The 23,749-nt window shown below is 42.5% G+C and overlaps 1 protein-coding gene across 3 annotated transcripts; it reads left to right on the forward strand.

Moving 5' to 3' along the window:
- The first annotated feature begins 15,310 nt into the window (after nucleotides 1-15,310).
- Nucleotides 15,311-23,568, forward strand: mgrn1b (mahogunin, ring finger 1b). Of its 3 annotated transcripts, XM_065964710.1 has the most exons (17): nucleotides 15,311-15,648; nucleotides 16,582-16,700; nucleotides 17,442-17,530; nucleotides 17,622-17,768; nucleotides 18,254-18,371; nucleotides 18,471-18,537; nucleotides 18,665-18,708; nucleotides 18,795-18,842; nucleotides 19,261-19,329; nucleotides 19,444-19,603; nucleotides 19,729-19,838; nucleotides 20,303-20,517; nucleotides 20,761-20,872; nucleotides 20,970-21,015; nucleotides 21,093-21,197; nucleotides 21,469-21,514; nucleotides 21,733-23,568. In XM_065964710.1, the coding sequence occupies exons 1-16, from the start codon at nucleotides 15,561-15,563 to the stop codon at nucleotides 21,507-21,509; spliced, it is 1,578 nt and encodes a 525-aa protein (XP_065820782.1). In that variant the 5' UTR covers nucleotides 15,311-15,560; the 3' UTR covers nucleotides 21,510-21,514; nucleotides 21,733-23,568. The 3 variants fall into 3 exon arrangements, with proteins under 3 accessions (XP_065820782.1, XP_065820780.1, XP_065820781.1); XM_065964708.1 differs by lacking the exon at nucleotides 21,469-21,514; XM_065964709.1 differs by lacking the exon at nucleotides 21,469-21,514 and having other exon boundaries at nucleotides 18,471-18,531.
- The last annotated feature ends 181 nt before the right edge of the window (nucleotides 23,569-23,749 follow it).

Raw genomic sequence — 23,749 nt, forward strand, 5'->3', positions numbered from 1 at the left:
CCTCTCTAGCTCTCTTCTGGTGTCCTTTCCCCTGTTGATGTACATTTCTTTGAGGGATTTCTGCTTTGCAAGATTTTCCTTTGTCTCCTGCAGCTCTTGGATCATCAGGATTCTTTCGTTCTTCTCCTTGCAGCAGTGTTGCCTCTCTCTCTCCAACAGTTCAGTGAGCTGCCCCACATCCCGGCGGAGTCTTTCAAGCTCCATCTCTTTACCGTTGCCCTGCTGTCTGAAGTAAACAGTTCTGTTGTTCCCTCTTGCTTCGGTTGCTTGCTGCATTTTCTTTGGCTGGTTGTCGTAGACACAAAGAATTGCTGCTGTTAGAGTTTGAAGATTGTCTCTGATGAACAGAAATATCTAGACAAAGTCTTGCTTAGTGATCGTTGAGTAGTCTCTCTCTAAGTGCTGACACTTGTTGAAAGGAACAAAACGATATGACTGTCTGGACAGCAGTTGTCTTATTTAAACATCTGATGAGTCATCAAAGACAAATAGAATGCAATCTGTCCTTTGAAAACTCAGAATGATTCCACTCTTTGTGGCTTTGAAGAGTTCCGAAGTTCAATTTCTTCATCTACTCTCTTTTCCCAGCGTGTTTACATTTAAAATCACAAAATGTCATCTAAATGTAAAAACAAGGGCCGCCCCACTAACACTATATGTGTGTTATTAAAACCTATTACTGATCCCAGATTGACTGGGACTATATTTTAATTTGATAAATCTTTCCTGTATCTCATGTCAAACATTCTGTATAATGGCAACACTTGGTAAACGAATGCTTTTGTTTTTTTGTAATACCCCAATATGGGTGTAATTCACACCAATGTGCATAAAACATCTGTAGAAGTAACACAACAGTTTTCATGTAGCTGTAAGTGTGCAACCCCGTCTTAATCATAAAAAGTACCACATAATGTGTGCTTCATATTGCAGACAAACATTGAAGTATTCCACATGAAGCAAAGAAAGGATTCATTTCAAAGTGAATTAGTCAGTATACAGTTTCATTTTTTTGACACAAAGACTACAGAAGCCTAAATGACGCTTTCTATTGACATAACCTGTTCACCTGATGAGAACAAATGTCAATATTGTCACAAACACAGCAACGGGAAGGCCTTAAACTACTCTGATTCTGAGATCAAATGAGTGTATTGTTAAAGATACTTTAAATAAATATTTCAACCCCTTTTGAGATGTCTGAAGTTTGATTCTATCTTTTTCCTTTTTCTTCTTTTTTCAACACTGTGGCTTTTTTTTTACACGTTAACCATTATGACTGATATGTTCCCGTTAAACGGTAATGTAAGTCCTGTTGTGTTTATCACCTTTATCCATCACTTTCATTCATCGTTAAATATCACACTATATCTCATGTATCGCTCAAATATTGACAGCATGTTCTTAGTAACATATCTCTACAATGACATAAAACAAGCCACAACTCTGTGAAGGGAAATGATGTTATTTTTTCTTTTATTATTTTTTCAAGTGCAAATTGGAGGACAATTAAGAGTAGCCAATTAACCTATGGTGAATGTTTTTGGATGTTTGGCAGGAAACCGGAGCGTCCCGGAGAAAAACCTGCAAAGGTTTGGGGAGAACAGACAAACTCCACACAGGAAGTTCCCCGCTGGTCAGCAGGTTCTTCCTGTGAGGCCACAGTGCTAATCACTGTAACCACCATGCCCCCATAAGATGACGTGAAGTTTTCATATGTCACCTTTTTGAATAAGCCTTATTACAAAACATCTTTTACATGTGAAAAAGGTTTATCAGTTAGGGGGTTTTAAGGTTGGGGAGGAGGTGGGAGGGTCGAGGAAGAAGGTTCTTTTTTTTTCTTCCAGCTTTGAGGTTTTACGAGCCCCAGTGAGTGTCTGAATTGTTTCAGCTTGGACATCTGCTTCACTGGCTCTTGAGGCTTGTCTTCAGATGCTGCTGCACCCTCCTCCACAGATTCCAGCTGCAATGTTTCTTCAGCTGGAGATCCCTCAGGTCCTGAAGTTACATCAGGGACGGTCACCTCCATGCACAGCTCATCTTGAGTCTCCTCGCGGCTGGCTCTCTTTCTTCTTGGGAGCATGTACTCCTCCCTATTGGCCTTCAGTTCACTGGAAAGCTCCATGTTTTGTGAGGTGAGAAGAGTGATCTGTGTTTTGAGCCCCTCCACCTCTTGACATTGGATGCTCTCCTTCTCCATGAATAGCTGCTGCAGTCCACTGATCTCCTGCTCCATCTTGTGCTGGAGGACAGCATTTTTAGTGTTCAAATTCCAGATTAAAACTTGGCTCTCTGCAATTGTGTTGTAGAGAGACTTGTTTTCTGTCTCAAGCTCTCGCTGGCGGTTTTCAGTCTGCTGTTTCAGAGCGAGAACATCTGTTTGGTCTCTCTGGCTGAGCTCGTCCGTGGACACTCTTAACTTCTCCTGTTCTTGTTGGAGAAGCGTTGTCTTGTCCTTCTCTTGCTGGAGCTCAGCTGTGAACTTCTCTTGGCTGGCTTTATAAGCCACTTGCAGCTTCTTATACTCCTCCTCCATGCTCTTCTGATTGCTGAGCTGACTTCTGAGGTCGTCCAGCTCAGTCTGGAACTTGATGTCCTTCTCAAAAGCAGCCTGCTGCAGGACAGCAATCTCCTCGGTGGCCTTCTGACAGAGGGCTTCCTGCTCAGCTCTCAAGGTCCAAATCAGCTGCTGGTCTTGGGACACTCTTTCTGCGTGAGCCTGGCTTTGCTGTTCCTTCTCACGCAGAAGGGATTCCACCAGCTGATTGGCGGCGAGCTTGTCAGCTTCATACTTGAGCTTGAGCTCATGGTGTGAGACTTTGAGGTTGTCTACTTCACCTTGAAGGACATTGTTTTTCTCCTTCTCACCCTGGAGGTCAGCACTGAACTTCTCAGTACTAACTAGGTGTGCCACCTTCAGCTCCTCATAGTCAGCATGAAGATCTTTCTTCTTCTTCTGCCTGGTGGTGTCATTCACCTTCTGGGCCATCTTAAATGCGGAGAGGGTCTCTTTGTTGCAGTACTTTTCCAGCCTCTCTAGCTCTCTTCTGGTGTCCTTTCCCCTGTTGATGTACATTTCTTTGAGGGATTTCTGCTTTGCAAGATTTTCCTTTGTCTCCTGCAGCTCTTGGATCATCAGGATTCTTTCGTTCTTCTCCTTGCAGCAGTGTTGCCTCTCTCTCTCCAACAGTTCAGTGAGCTGCCCCACATCCCGGCGGAGTCTTTCAAGCTCCATCTCTTTACCGTTGCCCTGCTGTCTGAAGTAAACAGTTCTGTTGTTCCCTCTTGCTTCGGTTGCTTGCTGCATTTTCTTTGGCTGGTTGTCGTAGACACAAAGAATTGCTGCTGTTAGAGTTTGAAGATTGTCTCTGATGAACAGAAATATCTAGACAAAGTCTTGCTTAGTGATCGTTGAGTAGTCTCTCTCTAAGTGCTGACACTTGTTGAAAGGAACAAAACGATATGACTGTCTGGACAGCAGTTGTCTTATTTAAACATCTGATGAGTCATCAAAGACAAATAGAATGCAATCTGTCCTTTGAAAACTCAGAATGATTCCACTCTTTGTGGCTTTGAAGAGTTCCGAAGTTCAATTTCTTCATCTACTCTCTTTTCCCAGCGTGTTTACATTTAAAATCACAAAATGTCATCTAAATGTAAAAACAAGGGCCGCCCCACTAACACTATATGTGTGTTATTAAAACCTATTACTGATCCCAGATTGACTGGGACTATATTTTAATTTGATAAATCTTTCCTGTATCTCATGTCAAACATGCTGTATAATGGCAACACTTGGTAAACGAATGCTTTTGTTTTTTTGTAATACCCCAATATGGGTGTAATTCACACCAATGTGCATAAAACATCTGTAGAAGTAACACAACAGTTTTCATGTAGCTGTAAGTGTGCAACCCCGTCTTAATCATAAAAAGTACCACATAATGTGTGCTTCATATTGCAGACAAACATTTAAGTGTTCCACATGAAGCAAAGAAAGGATTTATTTCAAAGTGAATTAGTCAGTATACAGTTTCATTTTTTTGACACAAAGACTACAGAAGCCTAAATGACGCTTTCTATTGACATAACCTGTTCACCTGATGAGAACAAATGTCAATATTGTCACAAACACAGCAACGGGAAGGCCTTAAACTACTCTGATTCTGAGATCAAATGAGTGTATTGTTAAAGATACTTTAAATAAATATTTCAACCCCTTTTGAGATGTCTGAAGTTTGATTCTATCTTTTTCCTTTTTCTTCTTTTTTCAACACTGTGGCTTTTTTTTACACGTTAACCATTATGACTGATATGTTCCCGTTAAACGGTAATGTAAGTCCTGTTGTGTTTATCACCTTTATCCATCACTTTCATTCATCGTTAAATATCACACTATATCTCATGTATCGCTCAAATATTGACAGCATGTTCTTAGTAACATATCTCTACAATGACATAAAACAAGCCACAACTCTGTGAAGGGAAATGATGTTATTTTTTCTTTTATTATTTTTTCAAGTGCAAATTGGAGGACAATTAAGAGTAGCCAATTAACCTATGGTGAATGTTTTTGGATGTTTGGCAGGAAACCGGAGCGTCCCGGAGAAAAACCTGCAAAGGTTTGGGGAGAACAGACAAACTCCACACAGGAAGTTCCCCGCTGGTCAGCAGGTTCTTCCTGTGAGGCCACAGTGCTAATCACTGTAACCACCATGCCCCCATAAGATGACGTGAAGTTTTCATATGTCACCTTTTTGAATAAGCCTTATTACAAAACATCTTTTACATGTGAAAAAGGTTTATCAGTTAGGGGGTTTTAAGGTTGGGGAGGAGGTGGGAGGGTCGAGGAAGAAGGTTCTTTTTTTTTCTTCCAGCTTTGAGGTTTTACAAGCCCCAGTGAGTGTCTGAATTGTTTCAGCTTGGACATCTGCTTCACTGGCTCTTGAGGCTTGTCTTCAGATGCTGCTGCACCCTCCTCCACAGATTCCAGCTGCAATGTTTCTTCAGCTGGAGATCCCTCAGGTCCTGAAGTTACATCAGGGACGGTCACCTCCATGCACAGCTCATCTTGAGTCTCCTCCCGGCTGGCTCTCTTTCTTCTTGGGAGCATGTACTCCTCCCTATTGGCCTTCAGTTCACTGGAAAGCTCCATGTTTTGTGAGGTGAGAAGAGTGATCTGTGTTTTGAGCCCCTCCACCTCTTGACATTGGATGCTCTCCTTCTCCATGAATAGCTGCTGCAGTCCACTGATCTCCTGCTCCATCTTGTGCTGGAGGACAGCATTTTTAGTGTTCAAATTCCAGATTAAAACTTGGCTCTCTGCAATTGTGTTGTAGAGAGACTTGTTTTCTGTCTCAAGCTCTCGCTGGCGGTTTTCAGTCTGCTGTTTCAGAGCGAGAACATCTGTTTGGTCTCTCTGGCTGAGCTCGTCCGTGGACACTCTTAACTTCTCCTGTTCTTGTTGGAGAAGCGTTGTCTTGTCCTTCTCTTGCTGGAGCTCAGCTGTGAACTTCTCTTGGCTGGCTTTATAAGCCACTTGCAGCTTCTTATACTCCTCCTCCATGCTCTTCTGATTGCTGAGCTGACTTCTGAGGTCGTCCAGCTCAGTCTGGAACTTGATGTCCTTCTCAAAAGCAGCCTGCTGCAGGACAGCAATCTCCTCGGTGGCCTTCTGACAGAGGGCTTCCTGCTCAGCTCTCAAGGTCCAAATCAGCTGCTGGTCTTGGGACACTCTTTCTGCGTGAGCCTGGCTTTGCTGTTCCTTCTCACGCAGAAGGGATTCCACCAGCTGATTGGCGGCGAGCTTGTCAGCTTCATACTTGAGCTTGAGCTCATGGTGTGAGACTTTGAGGTTGTCTACTTCACCTTGAAGGACATTGTTTTTCTCCTTCTCACCCTGGAGGTCAGCACTGAACTTCTCAGTACTAACTAGGTGTGCCACCTTCAGCTCCTCATAGTCAGCATGAAGATCTTTCTTCTTCTTCTGCCTGGTGGTGTCATTCACCTTCTGGGCCATCTTAAATGCGGAGAGGGTCTCTTCGTTGCAGTACTTTTCCAGCCTCTCTAGCTCTCTTCTGGTGTCCTTTCCCCTGTTGATGTACATTTCTTTGAGGGATTTCTGCTTTGCAAGATTTTCCTTTGTCTCCTGCAGCTCTTGGATCATCAGGATTCTTTCGTTCTTCTCCTTGCAGCAGTGTTGCCTCTCTCTCTCCAACAGTTCAGTGAGCTGCCCCACATCCCGGCGGAGTCTTTCAAGCTCCATCTCTTTACCGTTGCCCTGCTGTCTGAAGTAAACAGTTCTGTTGTTCCCTCTTGCTTCGGTTGCTTGCTGCATTTTCTTTGGCTGGTTGTCGTAGACACAAAGAATTGCTGCTGTTAGAGTTTGAAGATTGTCTCTGATGAACAGAAATATCTAGACAAAGTCTTGCTTAGTGATCGTTGAGTAGTCTCTCTCTAAGTGCTGACACTTGTTGAAAGGAACAAAACGATATGACTGTCTGGACAGCAGTTGTCTTATTTAAACATCTGATGAGTCATCAAAGACAAATAGAATGCAATCTGTCCTTTGAAAACTCAGAATGATTCCACTCTTTGTGGCTTTGAAGAGTTCCGAAGTTCAATTTCTTCATCTACTCTCTTTTCCCAGCGTGTTTACATTTAAAATCACAAAATGTCATCTAAATGTAAAAACAAGGGCCGCCCCACTAACACTATATGTGTGTTATTAAAACCTATTACTGATCCCAGATTGACTGGGACTATATTTTAATTTGATAAATCTTTCCTGTATCTCATGTCAAACATGCTGTATAATGGCAACACTTGGTAAACGAATGCTTTTGTTTTTTTGTAATACCCCAATATGGGTGTAATTCACACCAATGTGCATAAAACATCTGTAGAAGTAACACAACAGTTTTCATGTAGCTGTAAGTGTGCGTCAAGGGTGAGCTGCTCCCTTCTTCTTCCTAACTGTTCCTCCTGGGCCTCCAAAGCATGCTTTTCCTTAAGTATTGCAACACGAGCAAGAAGTGCAGCTTTTTCTGCCTGTACTTTGATGCAGGAAGAGCATTTACTTTTACCACTGGCTGCACTTTTGCGGTTAGAGTGTTTACTGGTAACATTTGATATGCTGTCATCAGGTCTGACATCATCAAAAGGGTTCACATCAACATCATCATTACTGTCATTGTTTGTCAACCAATTTTCAACATCAGAAATGAAACCCTTCTCAGCAAGCATTTTTGCAGAAAACCATGTATCTTGTTTATCCCTTTCATCAGTGGGCATTAAAGGCACCAGAGAATCATGCGCAACTTTTGCTTCCCCACACAGACAAACCATTTTTTCAAGTGTACATTTTACCTCTTTCACCCTGCTGCGCTGCATGAGCTCCAGAGTAATTTTTCTTAGATTTCTGGCCTTATTTAATTGATCTTTTCTTATATTTTGTAGCCTTTCTACTTTTTCAGCCAGAGCTTTGTAAGTTAATTTAACAGATCTTTTACCCTTTACAGACTGTGTTTCATTAACGTTACCCATTTCCGCTGCAGCCGCAGCAGGATCAGCTGTTCGAGCCGCCGCCGGATCAGCTGTGCACGCAGCTGCCGGCTCGTCAATTTTACCGTCCATTATGTCCCCGTTTTGTTTATATTGTTCCATAACGCACGTCCAGCACGAACATTACAATCGATCACAAAGTTCAGTCTTATTTCGCAACGATCAGTTTATTTTTGGCAACCAATGCATTGGGATTACGCTCGCAAAGTTGTGTGCACACATTTAAACATGGCCATGGTAGCGCTACCCATACCTCAGAGTCGGTGGGCGCCGTTGAGTTGGACTGGTCTGACAACGATACCTTTTGGAACACGCTGTCGGCGGTGTGCTGAAAGTCAAAAAAGGATTTATTTTACATATTTAAAATACATTTAAACTCATCGTTGTTAGACTAGCAGTTCAACGCTGCTCGCTGCCTTCAATGCGACATATTGCACAGCGACATATTGCACGGCGATGATCGGCGTCCTCCTCGTAACCAAACGATGCACCCGGCGTCCTCCTCGTAACCAAACGATGCACCCGGCGTCCTCCTCGTAACCAAACGATGCACCCGGCGTCCTCCAGCGAGCCAAACAAGTCTGGGGGAATCCAACGTTGAATCTGCCTCTATGCAACGATGGCGTTCTTTCACGTTCTTTCAGCTTCCAATTGTCCAATTTAAAGCTAAGTTTTTGACTTAATGTAGTGGCTTGATCTTGCGTATATCAAAAGTTTGCCACTGAGGGGCTGATAGCCTACCGTACTTAATTGACGCGCTGTTTCCGTGTTTCGTGGCAATAATTCAATCAACTCCGTGCTGTCACACTCAAAACGGGTTTATCTGAATCGTTCATTTACAATACATATTCTGGTTGTCTACATACACTTATTCCACTATAACTTGAATGTAAAACAAAGCCAGGATAAATGTTCCATTCACGATACATTTCAACAGCGCGTCAATTAAGTGCGGTAGGCTATCAGCCCCTATGTGGCTCAAATTTTTGATACGCAAGATCAAGCCACTACATTAAGTCAAAAACTGTGTGCCTCTCACGGTGGGCTGCTCACCTGTCCGTGATTAACTCTTCCTCTACTTGTGACCTTCCCAACACCAAAGTGAATGTGCCCCCTACTGTCACCACAAGGAACTACCACAGAGCACACATACATACTGAACACACAAATGGCTCTAACAGTCAGTATACAGTTTTATTTTTTTGACACAAAGACTACAGAAGCCTAAATGACGCTTTCTATTGACATAACCTGTTCACCTGATGAGAACAAATGTCAATATTGTCACAAACACAGCAACGGGAAGGCCTTAAACTACTCTGATTCTGAGATCAAATGAGTGTATTGTTAAAGATACTTTAAATAAATATTTCAACCCCTTTTGAGATGTCTGAAGTTTGATTCTATCTTTTTCCTTTTTCTTCTTTTTTCAACACTGTGGCTTTTTTTTACACGTTAACCATTATGACTGATATGTTCCCGTTAAACAGTAATGTAAGTCCTGTTGTGTTTATCACCTTTATCCATCACTTTCATTCATCGTTAAATATCACACTATATCTCATGTATCGCTCAAATATTGACAGCATGTTCTTAGTAACATATCTCTACAATGACATAAAACAAGCCACAACTCTGTGAAGGGAAATGATGTTATTTTTTCTTTTATTATTTTTTCAAGTGCAAATTGGAGGACAATTAAGAGTAGCCAATTAACCTATGGTGAATGTTTTTGGATGTTTGGCAGGAAACCGGAGCGTCCCGGAGAAAAACCTGCAAAGGTTTGGGGAGAACAGACAAACTCCACACAGGAAGTTCCCCGCTGGTCAGCAGGTTCTTCCTGTGAGGCCACAGTGCTAATCACTGTAACCACCATGCCCCCATAAGATGACGTGAAGTTTTCATATGTCACTTTTTTGAATAAGCCTTATTACAAAACATCTTTTACATGTGAAAAAGGTTTATCAGTTAGGGGGTTTTAAGGTTGGGGAGGAGGTGGGAGGGTCGAGGAAGAAGGTTCTTTTTTTTTCTTCCAGCTTTGAGGTTTTACGAGCCCCAGTGAGTGTCTGAATTGTTTCAGCTTGGACATCTGCTTCACTGGCTCTTGAGGCTTGTCTTCAGATGCTGCTGCACCCTCCTCCACAGATTCCAGCTGCAATGTTTCTTCAGCTGGAGATCCCTCAGGTCCTGAAGTTACATCAGGGACGGTCACCTCCATGCACAGCTCATCTTGAGTCTCCTCCCGGCTGGCTCTCTTTCTTCTTGGGAGCATGTACTCCTCCCTATTGGCCTTCAGTTCACTGGAAAGCTCCATGTTTTGTGAGGTGAGAAGAGTGATCTGTGTTTTGAGCCCCTCCACCTCTTGACATTGGATGCTCTCCTTCTCCATGAATAGCTGCTGCAGTCCACTGATCTCCTGCTCCATCTTGTGCTGGAGGACAGCATTTTTAGTGTTCAAATTCCAGATTAAAACTTGGCTCTCTGCAATTGTGTTGTAGAGAGACTTGTTTTCTGTCTCAAGCTCTCGCTGGCGGTTTTCAGTCTGCTGTTTCAGAGCGAGAACATCTGTTTGGTCTCTCTGGCTGAGCTCGTCCGTGGACACTCTTAACTTCTCCTGTTCTTGTTGGAGAAGCGTTGTCTTGTCCTTCTCTTGCTGGAGCTCAGCTGTGAACTTCTCTTGGCTGGCTTTATAAGCCACTTGCAGCTTCTTATACTCCTCCTCCATGCTCTTCTGATTGCTGAGCTGACTTCTGAGGTCGTCCAGCTCAGTCTGGAACTTGATGTCCTTCTCAAAAGCAGCCTGCTGCAGGACAGCAATCTCCTCGGTGGCCTTCTGACAGAGGGCTTCCTGCTCAGCTCTCAAGGTCCAAATCAGCTGCTGGTCTTGGGACACTCTTTCTGCGTGAGCCTGGCTTTGCTGTTCCTTCTCACGCAGAAGGGATTCCACCAGCTGATTGGCGGCGAGCTTGTCAGCTTCATACTTGAGCTTGAGCTCATGGTGTGAGACTTTGAGGTTGTCTACTTCACCTTGAAGGACATTGTTTTTCTCCTTCTCACCCTGGAGGTCAGCACTGAACTTCTCAGTACTAACTAGGTGTGCCACCTTCAGCTCCTCATAGTCAGCATGAAGATCTTTCTTCTTCTTCTGCCTGGTGGTGTCATTCACCTTCTGGGCCATCTTAAATGCGGAGAGGGTCTCTTCGTTGCAGTACTTTTCCAGCCTCTCTAGCTCTCTTCTGGTGTCCTTTCCCCTGTTGATGTACATTTCTTTGAGGGATTTCTGCTTTGCAAGACTTTCCTTTGTCTCCTGCAGCTCTTGGATCATCAGGATTCTTTCGTTCTTCTCCTTGCAGCAGTGTTGCCTCTCTCTCTCCAACAGTTCAGTGAGCTGCCCCACATCCCGGCGGAGTCTTTCAAGCTCCATCTCTTTACCGTTGCCCTGCTGTCTGAAGTAAACAGTTCTGTTGTTCCCTCTTGCTTCGGTTGCTTGCTGCATTTTCTTTGGCTGGTTGTCGTAGACACAAAGAATTGCTGCTGTTAGAGTTTGAAGATTGTCTCTGATGAACAGAAATATCTAGACAAAGTCTTGCTTAGTGATCGTTGAGTAGTCTCTCTCTAAGTGCTGACACTTGTTGAAAGGAACAAAACGATATGACTGTCTGGACAGCAGTTGTCTTATTTAAACATCTGATGAGTCATCAAAGACAAATAGAATGCAATCTGTCCTTTGAAAACTCAGAATGATTCCACTCTTTGTGGCTTTGAAGAGTTCCGAAGTTCAATTTCTTCATCTACTCTCTTTTCCCAGCGTGTTTACATTTAAAATCACAAAATGTGATCTAAATGTAAAAACAAGGGCAGCCCCACTAACACTATATGTGTGTTATTAAAACCTATTACTGATCCCAGATTGACTGAAAACTATATTTTAATTTGATAAATCTTTCCTGTATCTCATGTCAAACATGCTGTATAATGGCAACACGTGGTAAAAGAATGCTTTTGTTTTTTGTAATACCCCAATATGGGTGTAATTCACCCCCATGTGCATAAAACATCTGTAGAAGTAACACAACAGTTTTCATGTAGCTGTAAGTGTGTAACCCCGTCTTAATCATAAAAAGTACCACATAATGTGTGCTTCATATTGCAGACAAACATTGAAGTATTCCACATGAAGCAAAGAAAGGATTTATTTCAAAGTGAATTAGTCAGTATACAGTTTCATTTTTTTGACGCAAAGACTACAGAAGCCTAAATGACGCTTTCTATTGACATAACCTGTTCACCTGATGAGAACAAATGTCAATATTGTCACAAACACAGCAACGGGAAGGCCTTAAACTACTTTGATTCTGAGATCAAATGAGTGTATTGTTAAAGATACTTTAAATAAATATTTCAACCCCTTTTGAGATGTCTGAAGTTTGATTCTATCTTTTGCCTTTTTCTTCTTTTTTCAACACTGTGGCTTTTTTTTACACGTTAACCATTATGACTGATATGTTCTCGTTAAACAGTAATGTAAGTCCTGTTGTGTTTATCACCTTTATCCATCACTTTCATTCATCGTTAAATATCACACTATATCTCATGTATCTCTCAAATATTGACAACATGTTCTTAATAACATATCCCTACAATTACATAAAAAAGGAACAACTCTATAAATGGAAATGATGTTATTTTTTCTTTTATTATTTTTTCAAGTGCAAATTGGAGGACAATTAAGAGTAGCCAATTAACCTATGGTGAATGTTTTTGGATGTTTGGCAGGAAACCGGAGCGTCCCGGAGAAAAACCTGCAAAGGTTTGGGGAGAACAGACAAACTCCACACAGGAAGTTCCCCGCTGGTCAGCAGGTTCTTCCTGTGAGGCCACAGTGCTAATCACTGTAACCACCATGCCCCCATAAGATGACGTGAAGTTTTCATATGTCACCTTTTTGAATAAGCCTTATTACAGAACATGTTTTACATGTGAAAAAGGTTTATCAGTTAGGGGGTTTTAAGGTTGGGGAGGAGGTGGGAGGGTCGAGGAAGAAGGTTCTTTTTTTTTCTTCCAGCTTTGAGGTTTTACGAGCCCCAGTGAGTGTCTGAATTGTTTCAGCTTGGACATCTGCTTCACTGGCTCTTGAGGCTTGTCTTCAGATGCTGCTGCACCCTCCTCCACAGGCTCCAGCTGCAATGTTTCTTCAGCTGGAGATCCCTCAGGTCCTGAAGTTACATCAGGGACGGTCACCTCCATGCACAGCTCATCTTGAGTCTCCTCCCGGCTGGCTCTCTTTCTTCTTGGGAGCATGTACTCCTCCCTATTGGCCTTCAGTTCACTGGAAAGCTCCATGTTTTGTGAGGTGAGAAGAGTGATCTGTGTTTTGAGCCCCTCCACCTCTTGACATTGGATGCTCTCCTTCTCCATGAATAGCTGCTGTAGTCCACTGATCTCCTGCTCCATCTTGTGCTGGAGGACAGCATTTTTAGTGTTCAAATTCCAGATTAAAACCTGGCTCTCTGCAATTGTGTTGTAGAGAGACTTGTTTTCTGTCTCAAGCTCTCGCTGGCGGTTTTCAGTCTGCTGTTTCAGAGCGAGAACATCTGTTTGGTCTCTCTGGCTGAGCTCGTCCGTGGACACTCTTAACTTCTCCTGTTCTTGTTGGAGAAGCGTTGTCTTGTCCTTCTCTTGCTGGAGCTCAGCTGTGAACTTCTCTTGGCTGGCTTTATAAGCCACTTGCAGCTTCTTATACTCCTCCTCCATGCTCTTCTGATTGCTGAGCTGACGTCTGAGGTTTTCCAGCTCAGACTGGAACTTGATGTCCTTCTCAAAAGCAGCCTGCTGCAGGACAGCAATCTCCTCGGTGGCCTTCTGACAGAGGGCTTCCTGCTCAGCTCTCAAGGTCCAAATCAGCTGCTGGTCTTGGGACACTCTTTCTGCGTGAGCCTGGCTTTGCTGTTCCTTCTCACGCAGAAGGGATTCCACCAGCTGATTGGCGGCGAGCTTGTCAGCTTCATACTTGAGCTTGAGCTCATGGTGTGAGACTTTGAGGTTGTCTACTTCACCTTGAAGGACATTGTTTTTCTCCTTCTCACCCTGGAGGTCAGCACTGAACTTCTCAGTACTAACTAGGTGTGCCACCTTCAGCTCCTCATAGTCAGCATGAAGATCTTTCTTCTTCTTCTGCCTGGTGGTGTCATTCACCTTCTGGGCCATCTTAAATGCGGAGAGGGTCTCTTCGTTGCAGTACTTTTCCAGCCTCTCTAGCTCTCTTCTGGTGTCCTTTCCCCTGTTGATGTACATTTCTTTGAGGGATTTCTGCTTTGCAAGACTTTCCTTTGTCTCCTGCAGCTCTTGGATCATCAGGATTCTTTCGTTCTTCTCCTTGCAGCAGTGTTGCCTCTCTCTCTCCAACAGTTCAGTGAGCTGCCCCACATCCCGGCGGAGTCTTTTAAGCTCCATCTCTTTACCGTTGCCCTGCTGTCTGAAGTAAACAGTTCTGTTGTTCCCTCTTGCTTCGGTTGCTTGCTGCATTTTCTTTGGCTGGTTGTCGTAGACACAAAGAATTGCTGCTGTTAGAGTTTGAAGATTGTCTCTGATGAACAGAAATATCTAGACAAAGTCTTGCTTAGTGATCGTTGAGTAGTCTCTCTCTAAGTGCTGACACTTGTTGAAAGGAACAAAACGATATGACTGTCTGGACAGCAGTTGTCTTATTTAAACATCTGATGAGTCATCAAAGACAAATAGAATGCAATCTGTCCTTTGAAAACTCAGAATGATTCCACTCTTTGTGGCTTTGAAGAGTTCCGAAGTTCAATTTCTTCATCTACTCTCTTTTCCCAGCGTGTTTACATTTAAAATCACAAAATGTGATCTAAATGTAAAAACAAGGGCCGCCCCACTAACACTATATGTGTGTTATTAAAACCTATTACTGATCCCAGATTGACTGGGACTATATTTTAATTTGATAAATCTTTCCTGTATCTCATGTCAAACATGCTGTATAATGGCAACACGTGGTAAAAGAATGCTTTTGTTTTTTGTAATACCCCAATATGGATGTAATTCACACCAAACATCTGAGATAAACATATTTGTATCAAGTTATTTACTAAATTATGACAACAAATTGAATTTCATAGTCCTCACTGTGACTGCTGGGGGATATCCAGCTTTCCACTGATCCTCAAGTAAACAATCAACAAGGGCTTTCTAGCGCAATTTCAATACACAGTTATTAAAAACATACAAATAGATTTTAAAAAACCAAACAGGGTGTTCTTTCTAATGGTCTCGCTAATCCCAAAAGATAGTCACAAAGCAGAGCCCTTAATATAGCCTATTATTGTGCGAGTGTGTATTTAATGGATCAGTTGTTTATACTATCTGTTACCATTAGTCCACATTTAGCCTCATACAAGAGTTATTTCATCAAAGAATAGCTCAGCAAAAAATATTTAGTAATTTGTTGGGAGAATATTGTGGTTTATGAATTTATTTTCGCTTGAATATCATTGTGTGTACATTTTATTCGAGTAGGCCTCACAGTTGTTTGGGTTTTTCTTCAGTCATATTTAATTATTCGGGATGGTCTGGTTTTATCTACCTTGACTTAATTAACTGATGGCCCTGCCCCGACCCCTTCCCCCCCCCCTCCCCCCTGTCTCCTCCCTCTGGGCGTTCCCCGCGTGAAGATCTAACACCCTAACTTCTGGAGGCAGCCAATCAGATTGTCTCCTTGCTACGTCACCACAGCGCTGACACAACAACAGCTCGTATTGATTTGTTTCCTCTTTAGCATTAGCATCCGCAGCGTAGCCACTGATAGACTGAACGTTTAGAAAACTTAATCGGAGGTCCAATGTTCATCTGTGGTCTATGTCATCTGTCTTTTGGCGTTACTGTCCGCTAAAGGCAGCAATAACAGAACTGCCGACGCGCTGTTTAGCTGCCAGGCTGCTAGCTAGCTGTAGCTAACATCGGCGATCCAGCAGAGAAAGATGGGGTCCATCCTGAGCCGCAGAATCGCTGGTGTGGAGGATATCGATATCCAGGCTAACTCGGCCTACCGTTTTCCACCAAAATCTGGTAAAAGATCCGACAGTGTTTCGTGGTTTAGTTCAGCTCAGACACACGCATTCATCATCTAAATGAGAGGAAAACATCACGGCACACGACGAACATATAGCTTCATGTTATTTCTCTCCTGTTGAGTTGCACCAACTAACTGTACACAATGTTGCATTTGTGATTGTAAAGATGTGACGTTTATGAGCCTGACTGTTGCTTAAATGTCTTGCTTTATGCTGGAAATAAGATATTTACAGTATACAGACGTAATGCTTCTGATGGCGACGTCCAGGTGATCTCCGTAATCACAATGCGTGAAACATTGTATGAACAGCACTGTTGCAGAATACACAGACGTGTACCGAGTTTCTTTTTTTATTATTATTTTTAATTGAGTTATAGAATTGCGTACATCCACAAACACGCCTCTCATTTCTCCAAATTATTTCAGCGTCCCAAGAGGCACGTTTTTCTCAGAGAAAAAATGTCAAATCTGTGCAAAAGAAAATGCCTTTTGGTCTTTTGTTTGAACTATTTCACCTTGTAGAAAGGATTCCTTCAGGTGGTTTAAGCCTAGTAGGTGGAGACAGGTGTGTCACCGTGAATTGAGGGAAATCTGACTCAGCTGAAACAAAGTTTAACACCATAAAGACCAGGAGACATTTTATTGTCACCTGGCATTTCAGGTGATCATATAATCTAAGAACCAATGTGCTGATAATGGACTTCCTGGAAATAATACATTGTGTTTTTAAGGGTGGTTTAAAAACTACACTTGTACAAAAAAACAAACATTTTGAGTAATTCATTTGCTAATTAGATTCAAGCTACCACCCATGCTGACCCAGTTTAGTTATTATTTTTCCGGCAGGTTTTAATTGTCTTGAAATGTATCTTTTCACTAAACTGATTGTAGCACATTTATAACACTGTCCCTCCTGTTATCCTCAGGGAATTATTTTGCAAGCCACTTCTTCATGGGAGGAGAGAAGTTTGACACGCCACATCCAGAGGGATACCTCTTTGGAGAAAACATGGACCTGAATTTTCTTGGAAATAGGCCGGTACAGGTGAGAATGGATGAAGAAGGTACATTTGAATTCATCCCAGCAGTTCATTTTTTTTTACTCTCTATTGTTCAGACATGCTACGCACACAAAGGCTGAAATACACATGCACAAACAGGTAGCCTATAGAGATGTACAAGTGAGAGGGCTGACATGGACGAGTGTCTCGGCCTGGACAGTGCCCAGGAAGTGAACTTGCACCTGGCTGCCCAATTTCAAGTTATTGAAGAGGTTTGAGGCACTCAGGGGGGGAGTAGACAAAAAGGTTTTATTTCATCAGCACTAAAGACTAAAAGAAAATGCCAACATGTTTCAGGCATACAGGCTGTACTTTGCCCTGGAGAAGGCAGGTATGGCTGTGACTTCCCCCGCTGTGGCTCAGACCTAATCAATACTAAGTTGGATCCTCACACTGAAGACCACCAGGGGGGCAAATTATTTTTGAAAATGTTTTATCGTTTTCCACACCCATGCAGCATGCACCCATGCTTTTTTTTTGCCAAATTTCAAAACTTAGACTGTACAGAGACTTGAACTGATGACCCTCTGGTTTCCAAGCAGAGTCCCTACATACTGAGCTACTGAGTCCTTGTTTCCTTCAAGGTCTTCTGAGATTTAAGAACTGTATTATCGCCACAGCTTTAAAGCCTTTTTTTTTATTTTTATAAAGGGCTTGTTTTTGCTCATAGAATGAGTCATGATTTCTCATCATGATCCTTTACATTACTCTCATTATTTCACCAGTTTCCATATGTGACACCTGCACCCCACGAGCCAGTGAAAACTCTGAGGAGTCTTGTCAACATCAGAAAGGACTCTCTGCGTTTGGTCAGGTAACGACAACAGAGCAATACAACATTATGAATCACCGTAAAAGTCGAGTCAACGCTAAAGTTTTGACCAACCTTTTGATCTTGATTCTAGATACAAAGACGACTCGGACCCAGTGGCTGAAGACGGGGGAAAACCAAAGGTTCAGTACGGCGTGGAGTTCACCTTCGATGCTGATGCCCGGGTGGCCATCACGCTCTACTGCCAGGCGTTTGAAGAGTTCTCCAATGGGATGGCAGTGTAAGGACTTCTTAAAGCGCCTTCATTTTAGACAGGAGTCGCAGAAAGTGTTTTCCTCTCTCTCTCTCTCTCTCTCTCTCTCTCTCTCTCTCTCTCTCTCTCTCTCTCTCTCTCTCTCTGAGAAGACTGTTACCATATAAATAGATTTTTTAATTATCTGACACATAACAGGATTTGGATGTTAAAAACCAGAGACATCTTAACTCTGTTTCTTAGAGCACAGCAACCAGAATAGATACGCTGGGTCCTTAGCAACCACCGGTAACCATGGATACTGCAGATATGATTTGTGAAAAGATGAAAGCAATATTTGAAACTGAAGTTATTTTTTTCATAATGAGAGTGAAAGATGAGCTATTCCTCCAGGATCATAGAGAACAGATCCTGCTCCTGTTGTGCTCTGCTCTTGAGTTTGTTTTTTTTCTTTCTTCCTGTCAGTCAAACTCTTGTTGTCTTTAACGCTCTGTGTAACATGCTGTCTGCAGGTACAGCCCGAAGAATCCATCGCTGGTGTCTGAAACTGTGCATTACAAGAGAGGGGTGAGCCAGCAGTTCTCCATGCCGTCTTTCAAAATCGATTTCAGCGAGTGGAAAGAGGAAGATGTAAGTATCTGCAGCAGTAAGTTTATCTCCAGTGTTGTTGGCTTGTTTCTGCTGATACTGAGGAGGCACATAATAAGATATACAACTTTTCCCTTGAAGCTGAACTATGACCTGGACCGAGGAGTGTTTCCCATGGTGATCCAGGCCGTGGTTGATGAAGGTGACGGTGGGTTACTATGGCTACATAACATTCAGATAGTTTCTATTCTTTATTGATACTGGCTTGCAAAAAGTTTAGAGACTCAAACAGCTCAATATTTGGATCAAACATTATTCTGTCTTTTCTTTTTAAGATTGCCTCGGACATGCACACGTGCTATTGGCAGCCTTTGAAAGAGTAAGTATGCATCATATGAAATGAAGATACTTTCAGTCATCCTGAAACAAGATCTAATCCATGCTTGTTTGTTTTCTCACCCTCAGCACGTTGATGGCAGTTTCTCAGTCAAGCCTCTGAAGCAGAAACAAATCGTACGTTTATGACTGCCATTCTTAATTGATTTAGTGGAATGTATTGTGAATTTACATATATATATATGTATGTATATATATTTTACTGATTTTTTTTCAGCCGTAATCCTTGTCTGTAAATTAAGAAGCACATTCTGAATGTGCTCCAGAATGTGGTTAATGCAGTGCTTGAAGTTTTTTAACACAGAGCATCAGAGGCCCTCGTTCTCATCTGCAGCGTGAGAAAAATCTGTGCCGAGCCTCATGGGAGTCGCAGTAAAGCAGATCTTCACAGACCATGTTGAATGTAAACTTAGATTGCAAAGAGCTCAACGATTTCTTTTCAATTTAGACTCTCTGGTTCATTTGGAAATGTATATATGTGAGCTTTGGGAAACATGAAACGTAAAACACTTAAGTTTACGTCCCTTTTTTCCAGGTGGACCGTGTGAGCTACCTTTTACAGGAGATCTATGGCATCGAGAACAAGAACAACCAAGAAACAAAGGTCTCGATTAAAATACTTCCTCGTGCTCAAATCACTTTGCTGAAGGAGTCAATCAAAGTTGAATCTCATTCGAGTAACTCTGGTTTGATTTTTTTTTTTTTCTGCCTTTTTCAGCCGTCAGATGATGAGAACAGCGACAACAGCAACGAGTGTGTCGTGTGTCTGTCCGACCTGCGAGACACACTCATCCTGCCCTGCAGACATCTGTGTCTGTGCAACTCCTGCGCAGACACTCTGCGTTACCAGGCCAACAACTGTCCCATCTGCAGGCTGCGTAAGACCTCTCACTTAGTTTTAATAAATCTTGTAAAGCTTTATTTGTTGAATAGCTAATGGTTCATGTATATATTATTTACAATGTTGTTGGTGTTCATTTTAAGCGTGTGTTTCTCTCCTCAGCTTTCAGAGCCCTGCTGCAGATCAGAGCAGTGAGGAAAAAGCCCGGCGCTCTCTCCCCGGTGTCTTTCAGCCCCGTTCTGGCTCAGACCATGGACCACGACGAACACTCAGTGAGTCTCATGCACACCTGCGTATAATCAGTTAAAAATCTGCGTGAATTTGCTCGGATGTGCAGCGACATCAAAAGGGAATCTGAGATAATTTAAGGTGCATACCGTATTTTAAAGGTTTGTTGTGATATGATGTCCTGCAGTAAAAACAATGAAAGGGACAGCGTCCATAGAACAGCTGGAAAGCCTAACTTAAATGATGCCAACACTTCCAAGTAATAATATACAGCATGCAGCTGCTTCATAGCAAAGTCCTGAAGCTGCCAAACTCCTGATTACACTTTGTTGTACATTGGCAGAAAACACGTGCACATGAAATGCAGCAGAACGTTTCACACTCATATTGCAAATTTTGAGCCCTGTGAAAGCGCGTAGCGTTAGCAGTGAAATGGCTATCATCATTCATTTTGCTGACATTTTTTTTTTTAGTCACCACTCCTCCTCGACTATGTTCTTCTCTGCAGGGCACAGACTCGGTCCCTCCCGGCTTTGAGCCCATCTCACTGTTGGAAGCTCTGAACGGTCTGCGGTCAGTGTCTCCTGCCATTCCATCCGCCCCCCTCTATGATGACATCAACTTCTCGGGGGGTGTGGGAGGTGACGGCCGGCAGCTGAGCTCCCCCGAGCATTTAAGTGACGGCAGTCTGCAGAAAGGCAAAGTCAGCAAGTCGCCTGACAGGTAAGCATCTCAGATTGAATGTGAAAAACATGGCTGTAAATGATCAGGATAGGACGGGAAATAAAGAGATATCCTTGCATGTGTAGCCTTAGTGACACCTCACACTACATCAGGCTCTGTGAGTTCAGTTAGTTCTTACATTTATATCAGATTTTCTTGAGTGGAGGACAGTTTACTCATGATGTATATTTTTCTTATGATTTTCTGTTTTCTTTAACCTTTCTGCTTTCTTCACAACTGCAGCACCCTTAGGTCTCCGTCCTCTCCCATCCAGGAGGAAGATGAGGAGAAGTTGTCCGAGATGTCCGACGCTCAGCCACACACGCTGCTGTCCAGCAGCCCCGCCCCCACAGACGTAAGCCGCCACTTCCCCACCTGACATTTAAACTCACACTCTGCTGCTAACAAAAAAAAAAACTTAAAAAGGATTTATCTCATTCTCCTCCTCTCAGGCCACAGCGACCGAGGACGCTGCAGAATCCCTATCTCCAGATGATGGTGAGTACTCTCAACCAAACAGTGACAGTTTCTCAGGGATTTAGCTGTATTTACATTTTCTCTCATGTGTGCTTCAGAGGACAGGCCCCCTTCTGGAGAAGACATCCTTCAGGACTGCAGCAGTGAGCACAGCAGCTTGACCAAAACAGAGAGCGACCCAGCGGGTGACTTGTCTCTGCCAGGTGAGAAAAACTTAAGAGGAAGAGTCAAGGACAATATTCTTTCACATCAGCTTAGCAATTGATAGCAATCAAAACTCAGACTGCCTGTTTCTTGCTAATTTTTAACTTCTTCAAATGTGATTAATCTTTGAATGTCTCTAATGTCTCTACTCTTAAATTCTTCTGTGATTGCCTCTGCTTTGTATTTAACCCTGAGCTCTTGTGCTCCCGTTTCCTAACCCTCTTCTGTTTCCTGCCATTCTGTGCCTTCTTACTGCCTCCCTTTGGGCAGCTCTAGGTCCTGATTCCTGCTCTATTGGTATGGAGGAATAACTGTGGTATGTAGGCTTTCCTATCCGCTCTGCTTCTCTTGTGTATGAGCTCAACCCTGTTCTCTCAGTGAAGGAAACGATGGGTTATTTATTTCCAATGACAATCCAGTTTCTCAACCTAGACTTTTATCTAATCAAACAATGTTTCTCCATTCATGTGAAGTCTGATCGGCTAGCTTCCTTGCAGCCAATCAAAGTTGAATCTGTTGCATCTTTGTCTCCAGGCTCATCCGAGTCAACAGAAAGCCTGAAGAGTCAGAGCACAAACTGCTCCAGCCAGCCTCTGCTGTGTCCCGCGAGCAGCCTTCATCTGGAGGACGAGCACCTCGACCCCTGACTCTAATGCAACATTTACACCCCCCCCCCCCTTCGTCCTTCAGAACTGATTTCCTCTCTACAAAACAGATCATTCAATCCCTCTATTCCTTTCCCTCTCACAATCCTCCTGTGTGGTCAGAGCTGACGTCAGGCCCCTGAAAGGAAGCCCCTGAAAGGAAACCCCTCAGGACGTGGGAGGACTCTTGTTCATTCCTTCAATGTCTTTGACTTTAGAGAAGAAATTTGACACCACACAAAGATGTTCCCTGTGTCTAAGGGTATGATGGTCCCCCCCCTCCCCCCCAGCTCCAAAACATTTCAGCTCCTGTCAGATGGTGTTGAGTTGTGTGTGTGTGTAAGTCGGAGTAGCCGTGTAGTAATAACGTGGATTCCAATGAAATTTCACTACCGGTTATGGTGGTGCTTTTTAAGCACACTTAAGAGAAATGAACTCTGTATCAGCTGTTTGACACCAAGTTCAGAAGAGTTTGTAAACTAAGTTTAGATATTGTATCCATCAGTGACATACATGAATAACTTTAACTTGTTTTTTCCAGCAATTTGCTTTGAGTTATGAGCAGAAATCTAAAAAAAAACCTAAAAAAAATATGAATTATATGTCTGTGTGTCTATTTGAAGTGATTTTGCACTCGTTTATAATCCATTCCTTATAACAAAGAGTTTATAATGAGATTAGTTGAAGTCGTATGCAGTCTCAAACATCGTCATGTCTGTTTTTTTTATTCTATCTATGTGATATCTATGTATCCTAACTACTAGAATCATGTATAGTAACTTCCAAATGGTATACTATATTACTTATTCAAAGAGATAATGAAGAAATAGAGCTACGTTCAAGGACGATGCACATTATTTAAGCGTCAACATCCTAACAGCTGAGCACAAAGAGAGCTAACAAACTGCAACAAGCGTAGATACTCCAGCTACATACATGCTGACACAATATGACACATTGTGCTTGTCGTAGATGTGGCAGATGTCTGTACAGTCTTTTTGTGGCAATGCCGGTGTCTGCTTATGTGGTATAGCTTAAAAAAAAAAAGGGGGGTCAGGTGCTTAAATTTCTTACCTTGGTCCTGTATGTGTAGCGCCATGCATATAGATCTTTGTGCCTTGACTTGATTATGGCTGCCTGCTTGTTGCATTGGACATTAGTGTTCTTATTAATGCCACAAACAATACATAGCTGTTTCCAGCCCATAGACAGGATTTTTGATGCTGATGTACAGAGCCCTTTTTTTTTTTTTTTTCTATCGCAAGCCTCATGCTACTGGAAAAAAAAAATGTATCGTCTTATTGTGTTTTTTTGCAATATTAATTTGAAGTGTTTGTTGACTTTTGTTATGACTGTGTATCAAATATGCATTAAAGGTTTGTATTAAGGTTGTTTGATCGGAAGGAACACACCCAATGCACTAAATGCAAAACGTTGCATTTCAACAATTTGGGCTAGCATTTGCATGTGAATTTGTAAAGGTCTGAAACATTTCATTGCTTTTTTTTTTTTTATTGAGATGGTTATTTTGTCTTTTTATCCCTCTTTTCTTCTGTGCCATTTCAACTTGACACCGTGCCTTCCTCTTCCTGTTCTGACCACGGTTGACCTGGTATCCAGGATCACTCCACAGTAGGTGGTCTGTGGCTCTCTGTTCAAATCAGTTCCTGTCTCTCCTTGTGTGTATAACAGCATGTGAATAACAATAAAGACCGATGATTCAGTACTTCAGCTCCCAGTTGTCTTCTGAACTCATACAATTTTGATGATTCAAATCTGTTGAAATATCCACAGATATCAAGACAGTGGCTGAATTACTTCATTTAAATTACATTTGACCTTGATGTCCTGGTCTGAGATTAACAGGATGTTTTTTTTCTAATTCAGGGTATCTGGACAAAGTGATT

Source organism: Labrus bergylta, chromosome 16 (genome assembly GCF_963930695.1).
Source record: "Labrus bergylta chromosome 16, fLabBer1.1, whole genome shotgun sequence".
In the NCBI taxonomy this organism is placed as follows: Eukaryota; Metazoa; Chordata; class Actinopteri; order Labriformes; family Labridae; genus Labrus; species Labrus bergylta.

Excerpts from the sequence above, each read along its gene's own strand:
- mgrn1b (XM_065964708.1), top strand. The coding sequence starts at position 15,561 with ATGGGGTCCATCCTGAGCCGCAGAATCGCTGGTGTGGAGGATATCGAT. Across the intron at positions 17,531-17,621 it reads GACTCTCTGCGTTTGGTCAG|ATACAAAGACGACTCGGACC; the intron begins GTAACGACAACA and ends TCTTGATTCTAG. Across the intron at positions 21,198-21,732 it reads GGGTGACTTGTCTCTGCCAG|GCTCATCCGAGTCAACAGAA; the intron begins GTGAGAAAAACT and ends CTTTGTCTCCAG.